The 19,118-nt window shown below is 40.6% G+C and overlaps 1 protein-coding gene across 2 annotated transcripts in view; it reads right to left on the bottom strand.

Moving 5' to 3' along the window:
- Window positions 1–2,015: 2,015 nt before the first annotated feature.
- Window positions 2,016–19,118, bottom strand: part of LOC146372866 (uncharacterized) — a 39,240-nt gene continuing 22,137 nt past the window's right edge. For both annotated transcript variants that reach the window (XM_084950636.1, XM_084950637.1), the window contains 6 exons: window positions 11,386–11,602; window positions 10,696–10,811; window positions 10,355–10,466; window positions 7,464–7,665; window positions 2,952–3,278; window positions 2,016–2,314 (listed from right to left, as the gene is read on the bottom strand). In XM_084950636.1, the coding sequence (XP_084806762.1) occupies window positions 2,176–2,314; window positions 2,952–3,278; window positions 7,464–7,665; window positions 10,355–10,466; window positions 10,696–10,811; window positions 11,386–11,602 (1,113 nt within the window). In that variant the 3' untranslated portion in view covers window positions 2,016–2,175. The remainder of the gene's footprint in view (window positions 2,315–2,951; window positions 3,279–7,463; window positions 7,666–10,354; window positions 10,467–10,695; window positions 10,812–11,385; window positions 11,603–19,118) is intronic.

Here is a 19,118-nt window from a genome sequence, read left to right as displayed (position 1 = left end):
AATGGGAAAAGACTAATGCAGAAAGAGTAATTTCCCCACGGGGATCAATAAAGTACACATTATAATTATTATTCTAAAAAGTCCGTAAAATCTTGAATAAAAACACCAGCGGGGCCGGGAGGGCAGTAAATGAAAACATATCTGATGAACCAACTTTAAGAAGGGAAAAACTCAGAGTCCATAGCTCTGCAAGCAAAACTGTCCCGGTGAACAGCAGTGTTGGGCAAGTTAATTAATTATAGTTACTAGTTACTTCTTCAAAAAAGTAACTGATTTAGTAACTGAGTTACAAGATTCTAAAAGTAATTAGTTACTTTAAAAAAAAACAAAAAAACATTTAACCCTCTGGGGTCCAGGGTATAATTGGCCATTTTTAACTACTTTTGATGTTTCCTCCACATTTCACCTTTAAAAACTATTTACTTTGCCTTGTTTGGTATCATCAGCACAACCTCACGTGTCTGAATTTACAGTCATGTTTTCATTTCGACATACTGTATTAACACAATTGATCTAAAAGCAGACAAAAAACATAAAATCAGAGTAGAAAAAGTTCTACTTTTTACTGTAACAACCACAAACATGTTTAATGAATCATATTTCATAACTTTAAATGTAAATATAAATTGTCAATTTTAAAATCCTATGCACAAGTTTTGCAAACAACAAAGTTATTTGCATCCATTTACCTTTTACCTTGATTTTTTAAATAACCATTTCAAACTATTTACAGAACAATCAGCTGTTCTGCATTCAATAAGATGCCACAAATTATTTGTGCCACTCCAAATATTTCTGTCCACTATAAAGGAGAACATCACAGCCTGATACCTGCAGGTCTGACAGCAGCGGGTGTATCACTCCTGTTTCTACCTGGAGACAGCACTCGCCTCATTGTTCTGACACACAACACAAAACTATCCACAACACTACACACTAACTACACAAGACAACACATTAACTACACACTCCAAACACGCTAAACGTCACAATTCTCTCACATCTCAAAACTCGCTCTCTTTTTCTGCTGTTTCTCTCTCTCTCTCTCTCTCTCTCTCCTAAAACTTCCCCTGTTTTTTTGTTTTGTTTGTTTATTTTTTGCTCATAAGCAGAGACAGCAAACGTGACGAAACTATTGAGGAAAAAACACACGTATATATTGTTTATCATGACTCTGGTTTTACGTGGCCTACCAACACAATTTATAAACTGGTATATGTCACCTTGTTGCTTTGTCTTGAAGTGGTCATGTGATTGGCTTACCACGACTACTTTATTCTTCCTCAGTCAACCAGCAGCACTCATGCGATTGTTTTGCCCCCTTAGCTCCAGGTGTTGTGCTAGACAGTGATCGTGATTTCCGTCCGCGGGAGCGCGCGCAGCTGCATAAAGCTGTAGCATCCAGATTACTTGCGTACTACTACTACTACTTCTGTGCAACTGGTATAAGGTGTGGTAAGCTGAACACAGCTTCAACCGTCTGTTTGTTGAAAAATAGTAACGGACCGCATTTTCTTGTTAGTAACTGTAACGGCGTTGTAACGATAGGAATAGTAATTAGTTAGATTACTCGTTACTGAAAAAAGTAACGCCGTAGGTAACGCCTTTACTTGTAATGCCGTTATTCCCATCACTGGTGAACAGTGACCAGACCACCACCACGACAGTCCAAACGCAGAGTACCGATGAAGTGACAGCCGACCAGGCAGAGCTCATTATTGATTCCGTGAGAAACATGAAGTCCAGACTATTACTGCTAAAAACGTTATTCAGTACAAATGATTTGTTGGCTATGGAGCGAGCGTTTAGGAGAGCGATCTGAAGCAGAGGTGACAGGCTGATGTCATCAACAGCTGATTGACGGAGAATTGACAGCAGACACCTGGAATAAAGACGTAGTCTCCCGGTACCCCTGGCTGTGGAACTGTGGTCTTGTAGAATGACAGGCCAAGGTAAAAAAAAAAAATCCCGCATCTCCAGACATGACGCCGATCCAGGTAATTGTTCTGTTTGCTTGGCATTATCTGGGTCCTGGAGTGTAACCGGTATCAAATACCGGAGATGTTCTCTACCATGGAGCGGAGGAAATCCCCTCTTTAAAGAGTTTCTGAGAAGTCCCGTCTCAACACTTATTTAAGCAGCTGTTTCTCAAAGGGAGTTAGCTATGCACCAAGCCTATTGTGTGCTGTGCTCTGGTAGGAATCCAGTCTCTCTGAGCACTTTGTTCACAGCTGGTGTGAAGTGGGCGCTGTAGCTCAGCAGTCTGCCATCATAAATCAGCTTGTCTTCTGTCAGGTTGGGTTGTTTTGGAAATCTGCAAAAAAAAAAGAAGTATGAAACAGGTTTGTATGTGCTTAATACATTATAAGAGAGACAAAAGATTCAGAATAAAAATATCTAAAAATTACGTGTTAGCAAAGATGCTGTTGGAAGTATATCTTACAGGTAAAAACACAGTGATAAATAAGTAATTTTTATTTAGACAATTGTTTTGTATAAAGCAAAATTTCCAAGTTGTTTGTAATCAGATTTGACTGTAAATACATTCTTTACAATTTTCATCAAATCCTCCTGGAACTCGGTGAGTGTCCTTGTTTGGCTACCATTATAAATTCTTTCTAACCCCAGAAAGACTAAAGAAACAATAGATCTTAATGCACAAGGGTGAAATCTGTAAAATGTATAAATAATATCCACAATATTCAGAACAAAAGGAACTAAGCATTTAATAAATTAAAAGTCACTGCTCAGGAACAAAAACATGAATCTGTTGATAAAGAGAGGAAGGTGAAAGAAATATTAGTGTGGTAAACAAACAGATTTAATAATGGGTTTATCCAGTGAAGCACAGCAGAATAACATTAAAAGGGAAACAGACTATCGTGGGATTGGGCACAATTTTTGCTGGTTTTTGTAGCAACTAATGATGAGGAATTGTTTAACTAATTTACCTTGTGTGGTACATCCGTGCTATGCTCCTGTCAATCCAGGAGCAGCCATGCTGTGACTTCAGAATCCCATGAACAGATGTGGAAAACACTGCTCGAGGGTTGACAATGATCTTGAAGTTAGTGTATTGAGTCTCCTCAATGATTGGTTCTTGGTACAGGTGAGCCAAAATGTTAACACCAGTGACATTCTTCCAGTCAGTCTGTGGTGGCAGACTTTGGGATGCTGGAGGAGCCAACATGATGTTGATGGGGAACACGTTATTTTCAAACATGTAGCACTTGTTGGCACCATATTTATTCTCCAGCAGCGGCAACAACTCTACCCAGCTGGCAACAGAATAACAAGATAGTTATAACATGTAAAACCACTTGAACAGCACACAAGCAATTAAAAGATGACTAACCACAGCAGGAAAGTTAAAAACAATTTCAATAATGTGTTTTAAGTGTTCTCTAAGTGATCTTAAGTGATCTCTCAAAGTTTTTCTTTGGATTTTCCCATATTTCAGGACCAAACCTTGGACTTGACCTTCTACTTTTAATGTTTGTTTGTTTGTCATTTCACAAACCTGGGAATCGTTTAGGCAAGTCTACTAACTTACTATTGGTGTCATGAATCCAAATTTTGGCTGACATTGTGATCAATACACACCAACAGGACACACCTTCTTATTTAATGTTTTTTTCTTTGTTTTTACTCCTTTCTACATCGTCTATACAGCAGACTTTAAATTTATAAAGCAAGATATTTGTCATTTCTATCAAAGAAAAAAAAAGATAAATAGCTGACCAAAAGAAATGTATAAAAATGTATAAAAGAAATATAAGAGAACAAGAATAAAACAATAAATCAGTGCAAGTACATACAAAGGGTAAAAGTTTAAGACAGATGACAACTCACAATGGGTTAAAAGCCAAGGAAAAAAGTTGTGTTTTTGAAAGAGTTTTGAAAACAGCAAGAGCCTGCCTGACCTACAGTGGCAGCTCATTGCTTATTTTAGGAATCAAAACTACAAAAGTTCTGTCTCCTCTGGATTTATAAAATGTCTTTGGGACAGAAGCACTTGGTTAGCTGATCTAGAAGCACGTAACATCATGTAAGGGTGAAGCAGCTCAGACAAATAAGAAGGGGCAAGACCATTAAGAGACTTAAATAAATAAAATAATTTCAAAATGGATTCCAAACTGAACTGGAAGCCAATGAAGGGACACTAAAACCGCTAAAACTGCTCTCTTTTGCTTTTACCAGTTAAAAATTGTGCAGCACCATTTTATACCAGCTGTAGAAATGAGAGGGAGGCCTGGCTAATTTCAATCAAAACAGAATTACAATAATCCAATTGAGACATGATAAATGCGTGGATCAGCGTCTCTAGGTGGATCTAGACTGCTGTCTTAACTAAAAGAAGGAGCATTGACATGTAAGTCAAGTTTTTGACTGGGATCCATATTCACACCTAGTGATGCTGGATTTTTTATACGGGGTCAAGAAGGAAAGGTCAAAGGCAGGGATACAGCTAGAGCCATTGGATTTAAAAAGCATGACCTCATTCTTTTTTCTCAATTGGATTTAGATCTGGACTTTGACTGGGCCATTCTAACACATGGATATGTTGTGTTTTAAACCATTCCATTGTTGCCCTGGCTTTATGTTTAGGGTCGTTGTCTTGCTGGAAGGTGAAGCTCCGCCCCAGTCTCAAGTCTTCTGCAGACTCCAAGAGGTTTTCTTCCAAGATTGCCCTGTATTTGGCTCCATCCATCTTCCCATCAACTCTGACCAGCTTCCTGTCCCTGCTGAAGAGAAGCACCCCCAGAGCATGATGCTTCCACCACCATATTTGACAGTGGGGATGGTGTGTTCAGAGTAATGTGCAGTGTTAGTTTTCCGCCACACATAGCGTTTTGCATTTTGGCCAGAAAGTTCCATTTTGGTTTCATCTGACCAGAGCAGCTTCTTCCACATGTTTGCTGTGTCCCCCACATGGCTTGTGGCAAACTGCAAACGGGACTTCTTATGGTTTTCTGTTAACAATGGCTTTCTTCTTGCCACTCTTCCATAAAGGCCAACTTTGTGCAGTGCATGACTAATAGTTGTGCTATGGACAGATTCCCCCACCTGAGCTGTAGATCTCTGCAGCTCGTCCAGAGTCACCATGGGCCTCTTGGCTGCATTTCTGATCAGCGCTCTCCTTGTTTGGCCTGTGAGTTTAGGTGGACGGCCTTGTCTTGGGAGGTTTACAGTTGTGCCATACTCCTTCCATTTCTGAATGATCGCTTGAACAGTGCTCCGTGGGATGTTGAAGGCTTGGGAAATCTTTTTGTAGCCTAAGCCTGCTTTAGATTTCTCAATAACTTTATCCCTGACCTGTCTGGTGTGTTCTTTGGACTTCATGGTGTTGTTGCTCCCAATATTCTCTTAGACAACCTCTGAGGCCGTCACAGAGCAGCTGTATTTGTACTGACATTAGATTACACACAGGTGACTCTATTTAGTCATTAGCACTCATCAGGCAACGTCTATGGGCAACTGACTGCACTCAGACCAAAGGGGGCTGAATAATTACGCACACCCCACTTTGCAGTTATTTATTTGTAAAAAATGTTTGGAATCATGTATGATTTTCGTTCCACTTCTCACGTGTGCACCACTTTGTGTTGGTCTTTCACGTGGAATTCCAATAAAATTGATTCATGTTTGTGGCTGTAATGTGACAAAATGTGGGAAAGTTCAAGGGGGCCGAATACTTTTGCAAGCCACTGTATTTCTTAAAATAGCACCAAGTGGCAGCAAATACAGAGAGAACTGAGAGATGTAGTTGCCTAAAATGGTTTTCACTTCACAGGTGTGCCTTGTCAGGGTCCATTTGTGGAACTTCTTGCCTTCTGATTGGGGTTGGGATCATCTGGATCATAGAGTGAACGCAAAAGGGTCGACAAGTGCTCAGCATCTCTGGGAATTCCTTTAAGACTGTTGGAAAATCATTTCAGGTGACTAGTGGGATAAGTAGTAATCAAAGCAAAGGGTGGCTATTTTGAAGAATCTAAAATGTAAAATATGTAAAAAATGAGTTATTTTACACTTTTTTGTTTACTACATAATTCAATATGTGTTCATTCATAGTTTCGATGCCTTCAGTGAGAATCTACAATGTAAATACTCATGAAAAAAAAGAAAAAACATTAAATAAGGTCTGTCCAAACTTTTGATGAGTAGTGTATATGGAAGAGGTCGGGAGAAAGGTACAGCAGTGAATCTCTCCAGTTCAGTAAGAATGTAGTTAAGTCAAATTTTATTTATTTATTGTACTTTCAAAATAAAAATCACTTATTCCTAACTTTAATATGCTGAAGTTCAAATGAAGAAAAATGTTCAACATTGACTAAACAACAAGAGAACTGGTTTTGAGATGACTGGATGTCTGATGCTGACTGATAAAGAACTGACGATTAAGGCAAAGCTTGATGAGGCATAAAAAGTCAAAGCCAGATCGTCAGGTTTCCGAATTTTTTTTCAATACATAAAGTCATTCAATAAGAATGTTTTATTAGTTAATGATCAGTTAATGATGGGAGCAGGTACAAAATAATAATATAAAGCAGGGGTAGGCAACTCCAGGCCTCGAGTGCCGGTGTCCTGCAGGTTTTAGATCGCACCCTGGGTCAACACACCTGAATCCAATGATTAGTTCATTACCAGGCCTCTGGAGAACTTCAAGAAATGCTGAGGAATCATTTAGCCCTTTAAATCAGCTGTGATGGATCATGGACACATCTAAAACCTCCAGGACACCGGCACTCGAGGCCTGGAGTTGCCTACCCCTGATATAAAGGAACAAAAAGCCTGTGACTAGAAACCTGGAACATGAAACATAAAAACCTGAGACGGGGAAATACAGAAGCACCGCCGCAGTTGTGGATATCAGGGGGACCACCTCTGTTCACCGGGTGGTCCCATCAACCATGGTCAAAAGGTATGTGAAACCCTGTGACTGCGGTAGAGGAACCACCAGATCAACATGCACATGATCAAAAACATTTGCCAGGGATGAGAACTGGTTCAAAGGGTGCCTTGGTGTGCCTATGGAACGCACGCTGCAGCCCATTCACTAACAGACCTGCGAAGGCCTGGCCAAACAAACTTGAAGCTGACCAATTTAACAAAGGCCCGGAACCCCAGATGTGAGAACGTGCACTGAGTCAAAAACGTGACGACGCCATGAAACGGGGACCACCAGGGTTAGGCGATTATCTTGACAGAGGACAAAACGAAAGGCAGCAAACATCCAAAGAAGAGCTTTGAATGTCCTTCAAGAAGCCTGGAGAACTATTACTAAAGACTACTAAAAAATTATAAATATTGACTTTCAACCTCATTGACCTCTCTAATCATACAAACTGTTCTTGTTTTGTCTTATATTTTGTATTTCCATGTATGTTTGCAACACATGTTTTAGTATATCACTGCACATATTTTCCATCTTCATAATAAACCATGAAAATACACACACATACCTGATGACTTTCTGGGGCAGTATGAGCTCGTCTATATCATGTAGAGCCACATATCTGGACTGGTACATGTATCTGTAAAGGCAGTCATTGAGAGCAGGAATCTGACCAAAGTAGTGAAGTTCACCAGGACCATGTTCAGGCAGCCAGCCATGAGACACGTTCACATATCTGGACAGAGACCAAGGAATCACCTCCAGTAAACCTGAGAAAAGACATTGGAAGCAGTTCAATGTCAGTAATTAAAACTAGACAAAAACTGGTTCACCCGAAAGACAAAACGCCAAAACACAGACTTAACAATGTGGTGTATGCTGTACAGTGTAGCGAGGAATGCCCAGACCTCTACATTGGAGAGACCAAACAGCCACTTCACAAGCGCATGGCACAACACAGAAGAGCCACCTCCACAGGACAAGACTCAGCAGTCCATCTGCATCTTAAGGATAAAGGACACTCTTTCGAGGATGCCAATGTTCACATTTTGGACAGAGAGGACAGATGGTTTGAAAGAGGAGTGAAAGAAGCCATCTATGTCCACTGTGAGCGACCATCTTTGAACAGAGGCGGGGGTTTACGACACCAACTCTCTGCCATCTATAATCCAGTTTTGAGATCTCTTCCCAGACGCCTTAACGCCCACTCACATCCTGGGCCATCTGACCTCAGGAATTCGCATGATAAGGTGGGGCCAGGTTTCACAATGAACACACCCGAAACTCTGGCTGATTGGGACCCACACCCAGTTTCACACCTTGGCTCAGGCGATTAGAGGATCATCAGGGGGTCCTTTTGTCCCTCTGTGGGGGGATACTCCCACTAGGTTTATATCTGGGACTCTCCACCATTTGACCTTAGAACTGAAGAAGCTTCTCGGATGAGAGGTGAAACGTCTTCAAGTAACTTAAAGAAGTCCAGACGCTTTTCTTTGCAAGCTCCTTTGACTACGATGACCTGGATGACTGAGAACCTTCACAGACATGATCCAAGAATGAATGCTAGTTTTCCTAAAGGTTTCCAATATTAGAACTGGACTGTGTGACTAAGTGAAAGGCTCTGTTGTTAATTGAAAGGAAGGTTGTGTATAGGAAATGAATTACTGCTGTACCATGTGTGAAACAAAAAAAATACATAAATACATAAATCCACAGAGAACTATCAGTTCTTTTAGATACTTAGTTTTAGTCATTTTAATGTTTCCATTAAACATTAGAGAAACCAATATTAAGTATAAATCCAGTTTGTGAGCATGGCCACGGAAGGATCCTGTGAGAGCTCATGCAGTCTTAATACTGAGATCACCAAACAGTTCCAGGTCTCTGTAATACACAGCAAGTCAAGATGACTCACTTGCATAAACAGTGAAAATCTGGAAACGTGGAAACATGAACATAAAGACACGGGAGAATCTGACAAAATGTGTAAGACAGTTTTAACTTTCACTCATTTCAGCTGCAGCCCTGATGGTGTTTAATGGTCTGAGAGCACATAAAGAATACAAACTGTACTTGCAAATTTGATAGATCTATAAGTACAAATTTGTATCCTGTTTTAGAATTATATATCAAGTTTTATAAAACAATACAATTGTTATGAAAATGTTTATAGCCAGAATTAAATAAATAAATACATAAATAAAATAAAATAAACATCAAGTGATACAGCTGCTTCTATTGATGTGTGTCAGAGAAAGACCAAAACTTTAGATGGGGGGAATTTGTATATCTGTGTCTGAGTACATGTGCATGTGTGTGTGTGTGTGTCCAACTCGAGAGAGAGTGCCCTTTCACCAGTTTTAAACAAAAGTCGACAATCCCCAAGCCGACGCAGGTGATCTTGAAGAAGTAGGAGGAAAAGGCAGAGAGTCATACACCGTCTTGTTATCTGGGAGAATTTGTTGTTCCAGCTTTGGCCCTGGAGCTTCCAGCTGGTTAGGGGAGGCCACATAAAGATAGTGGTTGTTCGGGTTTGGTTTCTGCATTCCAGTTCCATCATTGGTCCACAGATCTATCAATTTCCCGTTGCGGAGTCACAAGCTTCTCTATGATTTTATCCATATTGCGTTCAATAAACACTGTCTGAGTACTTGTGGCTCTACCCACGGCATCAATCCAGCCGGCCTTATGGGATTTTGAGCAGCTGTAACCGTTTCCATTAGTCGTCAGTAAACCAGGGCCGTGCCAGCTCCAATCAGCAAGAACCCCGTTATCATGGTTCCGAATAGGTAGATGTCTTCAACGCCCTCCATTCAGCCTCCCCCAAGCCCAGGCTTCTCATTGAGAAGAGGATGTCAATTGCATCAAGAGAACAATTGATCAAATCTGTAATTTCTTGGTTAGAGAACAAGACAGAGAGAGTCTCTGAGAGTTAGACAAGACTAGACAAGGACAAGAGAAGCCAAGCAGGAAAGATGAGGGAGAAAGACGCGACCACCTCTGCCAAGAGCCAAACGACCCAGGTTAACATGTTTAATATGATGTCATTTTCAAAAGAATTGATTGGTCAGTAATGATTTCATACTTAATCTCTTGTTGATCCCTTATCCTAAAAATGACCTGTCCCCGAGCAGGTAAGTTTTCTGTCTATGATGCCATATTGATATTCCTTGTTTAAACACGAACCATTATCATAGTACTGAAAACTCCAGGCTAATCCTGAAGTTGCCTGGAGAAGTCCAAATCCAGTACAAACTGTAGTGATTTATAGAGGAAACTGTAGTAAACCAGTGTGTGTTTTGTTTTGATCACAAAACATTAGCTGTGATTAGCTGAAGGAAGGAAGTTCAGGGTGTTTGGCAACTTCACTCAGTGTTCACTGTGGGAAAATGCCTTTAGCTGGTGATGTGAGGTCATTAGGAAAGACACACTCAGACATAAAATTATACCATACTCCACCTTTTTGTGTGTAGTAGTCCAGTATTCGTTGCGTTTCAGGACTGCTGCTGGTTTTATAGACAACCACTCTGTTCACTCCCAGTAACTGCAGCATCTCAAGACTCTGTACCAGCTACAATCCAACACATTTGAACAACAAGCTTCAGAAAACTGTAAGTGTTAATATGCAAGCCAGGCAGAAAAGTCTTGTTTCTTTATTATTATAACTGTAAGGAATACTGGGAAAAATATACATTTTCTGGTTTTATTTCTTCCTGTCTTAGTCTGCATACTTTAGAGAATGAGTTTCAAAAATCTATTTTTTCTGTCTTCTGAAAGCAAGAAAGCAAATGTCACTGTACCTGCAGCACGTTGGTAAAATCAAACATGGTGGAGATGCAGACGGTGAAGTTGTAAGGAAAAGATTCTGTCTTCTCCTGCTGGTTCTGCACCTCTAAAAACTCTTGGTTGGGATCATCTTAAGAGACCACACAAACATACACTTTTACCATCTTATTTTTGTAACTGAACTCCAATTAGTAATACTTTTTGGGTTAAACAATCTTAAAGTCAACTGACATAATTTTTCAGGTATCACTAAAGTTACTGCCTGGACCTTTTTTGCTGACAGGCTCTGGGTAGAAATGGATATTTCCCAAAATATGTGGGACCCTGAACCCGGTGGTGGCATAGGAGGCAAAATTAGTAAATCACTAATGTCAACACAATGTAAACCTGAATGGTCATCAAATAACAACGAAATAGTTTACTTAGAATGTAGTAAAATATTTAAAAGTATTGCATAAGAATATTTCATTTTAAGTTTGTTACATAAAATGAACTAATTATTCACCTTATTATTTATTTACTTTTTACATCAATATTTTGATATTTAATTGATCTCATGCACACCATGAGTTGGTACCAGGTATAAATTTGAAATCCATTCAATATTTGCTGAGATATTTCAACTTAAAGCAAACACCAAATTGACAAACAGACTGGCATTGCCATTAACATGCCCATAGCAACGTTAACATTCTGTACTGTACTTGTAGAGTTGGCATCAGCGGAGGTCACGGCAATCGAAGATGGTGTCTCACAGCCTGAGGGGAGGGGGCACATGATGTCTGCTGTCCCATAGGCAAAATCAAAGTGATCAGTGTGGATGTCGGCCACACCATTAGAGAGGAGCTGCTTCTCCTGGCAACGAAAGAGACAGCGATAGGCCACCGTCTCACTCCGCAGCACCACTGCAATGACACGAACCTGGAATAAGAAAAAACCAGGAAGGAGCATGATGTTAATGGAAGGTTTAATATATGAGAAATTACAGGACAAGCATGATGATCAAAAAATCAGCAGTTAAAGTCTACAGGAGTATCCTGAAATACTAAAGATTCAGTTTGGGTTCCATTATTAATTTCTTTTTACATGCTTTCTTTAGCTGGCATAATTCAGTCTTTTACGTGACATTTCTTATCATTTCTATGCCGATGACATTCAGCTGCATAGGTCCTTTAAGCCTCATCAGCTGGATAGGCTGTCCACCTTAGACCAGCACCGTTGAAGATAAATGTTCTGAATGGCAGGAAGCCTCATGCCAGTGATGTGCTCTCACCACCCTCTGTAGTGATTTTAGGCTGCTGGCAGAGCAGCTTCCATACCAAACTGGAAATCAGCTCGTCAGCAAGCTCTCGATCGCACACCTGTAGAAATTTGAGGTGATGTTGGCATTCATATCAAACTTCCTTAGCCTCCTCAGAAAGTAGAGTCACTGGCGAGCTTTCCTGATTGCAGTGTCTGTGTGAAGGGTCCAGGAGAAATTCTCAGTGATGTTGACTCCAAGGAATTTGAAATTGCTGACCCTTTTGACCTTGACACCGTTAATGGGGATGGGCTGGTGTTCCATGACTGGTTGTTTCCAGTAGTCCACTATCATTTCTCTTGTTTTGCTGACGTTGAGAGACAGATTATTTTTCAGGCACCACTTGTACAGTGCCATCAGCTCCTCTTTATAGACCGCCTCCTCATTGTCTGTGATGAGGCCTATGATGGTTGTGTCATCTGCAAACTTGATGATGGTGTTGGACTCATGTTTAGCGACACTGTCGTGTGTGAACAGGGAATAGAGGAGGGGGCTAAGCACACATCCCTGTGGCGTTCCTGTGTTTAGGATGAGTGATTTGAGTGAAAGTGAGTGCTTGCCAACTCTCACCACCTGGGCCCTGTTTGTGAGGAAGTTCAGAATCCATCTGCAGATAGGTGTTCCCAGCCCAAGGTCAACGAGCATCGAGGCAAGTTTTGAGGGGATGATGGTGTTAAATGCCGAGCTGTAGTCGACGAAGAGCATTCTTGAATATGTCTGTGAAGGTTCTCAGTCATCCAGGTCATCGTAGTCTAAGGAGCTTGGAAAGAAAAGCGTCTGGACTTCTTTGAGTTGCTTGAAGACGTTTCACCTCTCATCCGAGAAGCTTCTCCAGTTCTAAGGGTCAAATGGTGGAGAGTCCCAGATTTAAACCCAGTGGGAGTTTCCCCCCAAAGAGGGACAAAGGACCCCCTGATGATTCTTTACTTCTCTTTCTGAAACAGGAAATAAGTAGGCTTCTTCTTCTTGGAAGATGGTGTCTTGATGCGCAAGTGGACTGCACGCCCAAGTTTAACAGCAGACGTAGAGGAAAGCTGTTCTGATGATTGTGACTGGAGCACTACTTATCAGATTATTGTGCCTCTTGATTATCGTCACTATGTAGTCTCCCTTGCACATGAGCACCCCCTGTCTGGTCATTTGGGAGTTACAAAAACGTACAATAAGATACTCAACCATTTCTGGCCAGGAATGAAGGCTGATGTAGTGGAGTTTTGCCACACTTGTAAAACATGTCAGATTGCAGGAAAGCCAACCCAGACAGTTCCTATAGCTCCTCTTCATCCTATACAAGTACTTGGTGAACCTTTTGAACGTGTCATTGTGGACTGTGTTGGTCCATTGCCCAAGACAAAGAATGGTAATCAGTTTTTACTGACTGCAATCTGTACTTCAACTCGTTTTCCAGAAGCTGTCCCACTCAGAAGAATCACTGCACCTTTGGTGATTAAAGTTTTGACAAAGTTCTTCACTACTTTTGGTCTACCTTGGAAAGGAAGTTGGGCAGGGAAAGGTTCGCCCTATCAGTGCAAAGGTAAATGCCATCCTCACCTTTCCTGTGCCAACAACACGCTGTGAGCTGCACAGATTTGTGGGGATGGTTGGTTACTACAGGTGTTTTTGTAGGAATATTTCCAAAGTTGTAACACCACTGACAAACCTGTGGAGCCCAAAGGTGCCATTCATTTGGAGTCCTGAGTGCCAACATGCTTTTGAGTGTGTAAAAGGTCTCCTGTCGAGTTCACCTGTTCTTGTTGCTCCAGACTTTTCTAAACCATTCAAGCTTGAAGTGGATGCCAGTGAGGTGGGGGCTGGAGCTGTTCTTCTTCAAGATGATGGACAAGGAGTGAGTCATCCTGTCTGCTTCTTCGGCAAGAAGTTCAATGCTCATCAAAAATGGTATTCAACAACTGAAAAGGAGACTCTGTCCTGATTGGATGCTGCTCACAGAATCCAGCTAATTGTCAATCAGCAGAGCATTACTTAAGGCTTGTGGAGCAATTCGTTTGAAAGCCTGATGCTTAGCCTTGTCCACCCCAGCTGCAAAACTTGGAAACCAGTCTTATTCGTTATCATCTATTGTCCAGCTGGACCTTACACTGAGTTTCTGTCTGATTTCTCAGACTTCATCACAGTAGATGTCTTTCTGAAAGTGCTGTAACTAAATTTAAGAATATAATCCACCCACTGTTGTTATCAGTATGTAGGACTGCTTTTTTCCATTTGAGCAACATCTCTGAAATTAGAAATATCCTGTCTCAGAGTGACGCTGAAAAACTAGTTCATGCATTTATTACTTCTAGGCTGCACTAGTGTAATTCATTATTATCAGGATGTCTTAAAAACTCCCTAAAAAGCCTTCAGTTAATCCAAAATGCTGCAGCAAGAATAGTGACAGGGACTAGAAAGAGAGAGCAGATTTCTCCTGTATTGGCTTCCCTTCATACTATATACTATATCACCCTATCAGAGCACTTCGCTCTCACACTGCAGGCTTACTTGTTGTTCATAGAGTATTTAAAAGTAGAATGGGAGGGAGAGCCTTCAGTTTTCAGGCCCCTCTTCTGTGGAACCAGCTTCCAGTTTGGATTCAGGAGACAGACACTATCTTTACTTTTAAAATTAGGCTTCAAACTTTCCTTTTTGCTAAAGCATATAGTTAGGGCTGGACCAGGTGACCCTGAATCCTCCCTCAGTTATGCTGCAATAGACGTAGGCTGCTGGGGGATTCCCATGATGCATTGAGTTTTTCCTTTCCAGTCACTCTCATTGAGTAATGTAACGGAATACGTTACAAAATACATTTTGGGGCATGTAATCTGTAATCTGGAGTGGAATACATTTTAAAAGTAACCTTCCCAACACGGTGTATGAAGGAACTTTACTGCTAGATCAGTTTGTCTTTATGGGCTTTGTGATGGTCCTCAAAGTTCTATAGATTACAAAGGTTGTTGGATTTTTAACTCTTTGGAGTGTCCAAAACCTTCACTCCGCTACCAACAAGGAACTTTAACACTGGATAAAAATATTTAAAATATTCATATTAATTGTAATGTACTTGCTGGAAAAACTGCTCAAAACATTCGTCATGCTCATATTAACATAATGATATTTAGCTGATTTTTTTTGCAATTAATCTAGTGTTTAGTCTGTCAATAGGAAAATTGTACTTAGTAGTCAGTATAATCTTTTAATGATATAAGTTTGCATATGGTAGAATACTGCATGTACTCATTAGTGTTTAGAAGTATATAGTTGGTGGCATAGTGAAAGAATGTCTCATCCTAGGGGGCTTGTAACACTTCAAGGTGTTCTAGCGTCCACACCTACATCCTGGGAGCACGGGAAGAGGTCGTACCTTGTTTTATTGTTTTAACGTAGCTATGTCTGTTTTAGTCTAAGTGCCTTTTGTTTAGATGAACTGCTGGACTTCTTCACTGTGTTATCTAGGGTGAACCATCTAGGGTGAGGGGGAGACTACCCTCTTCCTGACCAAGGATGTTCCTTTTATGCTGTCATGTTATATGACCCTTTGATCAGCAGGACCGGGGCAGTTTCTCAGTGCGAGTCTCAGTTCTGTAGACTGCCCTTGCTAGCAAGAAGTTCTGTGTGTTTCTCTTCTCTGAGTCTTTACTGAAGAAGTGTTTTAGAGTATATTTCTTAACATTATTTGGTCCTTCGTAGCCGGAGCAGAAAATATCAGAACTGTTATCTGTGACTCTGTTCCAGGATCCAGCACTGATTCCTGACGCCGTGGGGAGCCAGCACCGAAGCCTGTGCACAGCCCTCTTGGACGAGGAGAGAGCCCCAGGACGTTAAATTCGGGTCTGGGCCGGTGTTTTTAATCTGGTCCACGGCGGTGGGATTCAGTCCGATGATCTGAATCACCAGTGAGACGTCGGAGAGTGAGAAACACCATTTTGGTATATAAAACGGCCGCAAAGGTTTAAAGAAACGTGATAAATTAGGTTGGGTTCGCCGAAAGGAGCTGAATTAGACTTAAGTTTTAGAGGTAGCTGAAATTACTTCGTGACAAATTAAAATACGTTTAGGCAAATGAAAACACGTTGAGACAGAGAAATTAAAATAGGTTGGGTTCGCCGGAAGGAGCTGAATTAGACTTAGGTTTTAGAGGTAGCCGAAATTACTTCGTGACAAATTGTAAAAGCACGCGAATGTCTATGTGTGTGTATGTGTCTGGAAGTAAGTTGATTTTACAGCACAATACGCTGCTGAACTACTTCTATTTTTGTTTTCTTTGCTGAGGCTCATGTACTGGTGACAAAGGAGAACGGTTGAGTTTCATCTCATAAAACTGATACCGCTTCACCGTTAGGGTGAAGTCGAAGGCCGTATCAGTAAACCATTCTGAAGTCAAGCGTGCCAGCGACGGCCCAGCAAAATCTTTGAAAATGGGGAATAAACAAGTAAAATTAACACCTGATGAGGAATGGTTAGAAAAACAACAAACCGAAGCAGGTAAAATAAGTGCAAATAGGTGGAGAAATCCACAAAAAGCAAAAAAAAAACAAAAAAAAAACGCAGATTCTTTAGATTGCCCTGATCAACAACAGCCGGTGCTCCAGACCATTAATTTAACCAGCTGTTAATAGTAATCTGCACTAAGCTTAGGGTTGCTCAAATTCAGTATAATGACATATGAGGTGAAGTAAAATAGGTAAATATTTAAACTAATGATGTGCATAGAGGCATTTGACCTGTTTGAAAGACTGTCATCTTATTATGAGCCATGGTTGAGATATAGAGCACACCTGTGAAAACAACTAATATGCTGAACCCTGTATGAAACATCTAAAGGTACATGATGGAGACGCTGAATTGAATATGAAAGTGCAAGTCTTTGCCACTGTGGGGCAAAGCACGCAACCACTGTGTGAGGTTGCGTTGCGGTCTCTTCTGAGCTGATGAGCAAGCTACACATTATCAGATCGAGAGCTGCCCGAGAACTCTTCAAAGAGAGGGAAACGGAACTATGATAACTGTGATAACTGGAGTGTGCAGCGTTTCCGTGAGCAGTTTTCCTGCATCTTGACTCATGTGTGTGGAGTGTTCATAGCATCAGCATCATGTTTTTGTTTATTTGTTTTGTTGGGTTGAAAAATAATTAAATAAACTTGTGATCATATTTATGGATCACCATGGCACATGCCACTGGCCAAATGATTTATTTACGCAGATGAAAAAGTGAGTGTGAATGTGTCTGACGTCACAGTGCTTTCGTGCGCTGTGTAAAAGTAATTGCCTCTGATTGTGAGAGCAGTGATTCTGCAGGTCACCAGCTATTGTAAAGAAAAAAAAAAAAAAAGAGTGAAAAAGAGAAAGAATTTATATTGTAGATAAAAAATAATAATAGGAAAAAGGTTTTGTGTTGATCAGCCAAGAACAACCACAATCTCATTTTCTGCTTTTAAGAAAGGACAGTTCACAAAAACAGAGAAAGAGATGTGAGTTAAGCAGTGATGATAATAATGAAAATGTCTTAGTTTGTCACTTTCAGATGAAAAGCAGACCTGAATCAATTTTCCACATGCAGCGGTCGGAAGAAAGTTATAGTTTAACATCATTGGAAACATTCAGGCCAAGTTTCTGGCTAATTTATTTACAGCACCATGTGTCTCTCAAACTCACAAGCGAGCTCTCACTCCTCCCTGAAGACAAGGGATGCAGCTCCAAAGAGCAATAACATGGCAGATAAAGAGACAGCAGCAAAGTCCTGAGCAAAGAGTCCCAGCAAGCAGCAGCAGTGTGGACAAACAGCATCAGAGAAGAAGAGCAAACCCATCATCCTGCCTGATTGGATGAATGGCACTGTGTTTCCAACAAGCTGCAACTTCACTGTGCATGTGACAAAAACTAAGGAGACTGTTGGAGTTTGACATTTGCCACCTTTGGAGAAAATGGCAAGAAGAGACAGTGGAACACAGGACGAAGCTGAAGGAGAACTGCCGGCTATTGGACTGTTGAAGTGGGAGAGGACAACAGTGAGAGTAAGTGAGAATGCTGTTATTAAATGTGGGAAATCAAAATTTGGGTTAGCAAACCTGGGAAAAACAAAACTGACTGCTTAAGTTGGAAAATTGAGAAGGAGTCTGAAACACTGCAAAAAGAAACATACAAAATCACACACACAAGCAGAACATGCATTAACCCTACTAACACTTCCAAACACAAGAGAGCTCATGAAGATTAGACAACATCTTAAGCATGTGAGTCTGTTTATCATCTTGTCCAAGTCACTTAGTGTGATGCAAAGACCAGTGGACTCATAGCACATTAGTTAAGAAATGATTAAATAATAGCAGAGAAATGTGTAGGAAAGGCAGCTTTAAGAACATGCTCTGCTGGATATGCAGCTCCACAGACATGCATTAAACCTGCCTAATAACAAAAACACACATGCAATGAAAATTAGCTTGTTATTGCTCATCAGTGTTAAAATAGTGTGAATTTAGCAGACACTCATTATTAAATACTGAATTTATCCAGTGCAAAAAATTGACTCTCTAGGTTGCAGGACAACAGTTTAATTTTTGTGGGAAAAAAGATTCTGGTTTGACCAACCAGTGATCAGACAATAAATTTAGTTGTTGATATAGTAAATTGGGAGATGCTTTCTGCTTGATTGATGCAGCACAAGTAATTTACTGTATGAGTGAAATTCTATTTTTGTGATAACATTTTGAACATGCATTTCTGTTGTCCTGTCATCTTAGTGGGTTAATAGCTGATATGCAAATTAGTTGATTGTTCTTAGATTAAGGAAAGGTGACTGAATTCTAGCACGAGTGAATGGGATGTTTGGAGTTTGTTAGAGTGGAGACTCTAAAACACTGAGTTTCCTGTTTTGATGTGCGAGTGAATCCTGTACCTAGATACACAACTCTGAATACGTCAGAACAAACTTGTTTTGTGAAGTGCATGACAACATGTCACATGTTTTATGATGACGGGAAAAAGGAAAACTGAATAAAATGGGTCTGTGGCCTAAATGAGTGAAGAGCACAGACCTGGGGATTAAACTCATAGCTAATAAGACATTAGGATTATGTTGTGTGTTGTGCAGCTGATGGTTGGTTTGGAGTGAATCTAACTGATGATTTTTCTTTTGTTGTGAAG

The sequence above is a fragment of the Perissodus microlepis genome, chromosome 14 (genome assembly GCF_051167445.1).
Source record: "Perissodus microlepis isolate ML-2025 ecotype Zambia chromosome 14, ASM5116744v1, whole genome shotgun sequence".
Taxonomy (NCBI): domain Eukaryota; kingdom Metazoa; phylum Chordata; class Actinopteri; order Cichliformes; family Cichlidae; genus Perissodus; species Perissodus microlepis.
The sequence above is the reverse complement of the archived record's forward strand: the minus strand, read 5'-3'. Positions and strand labels throughout refer to the sequence as shown.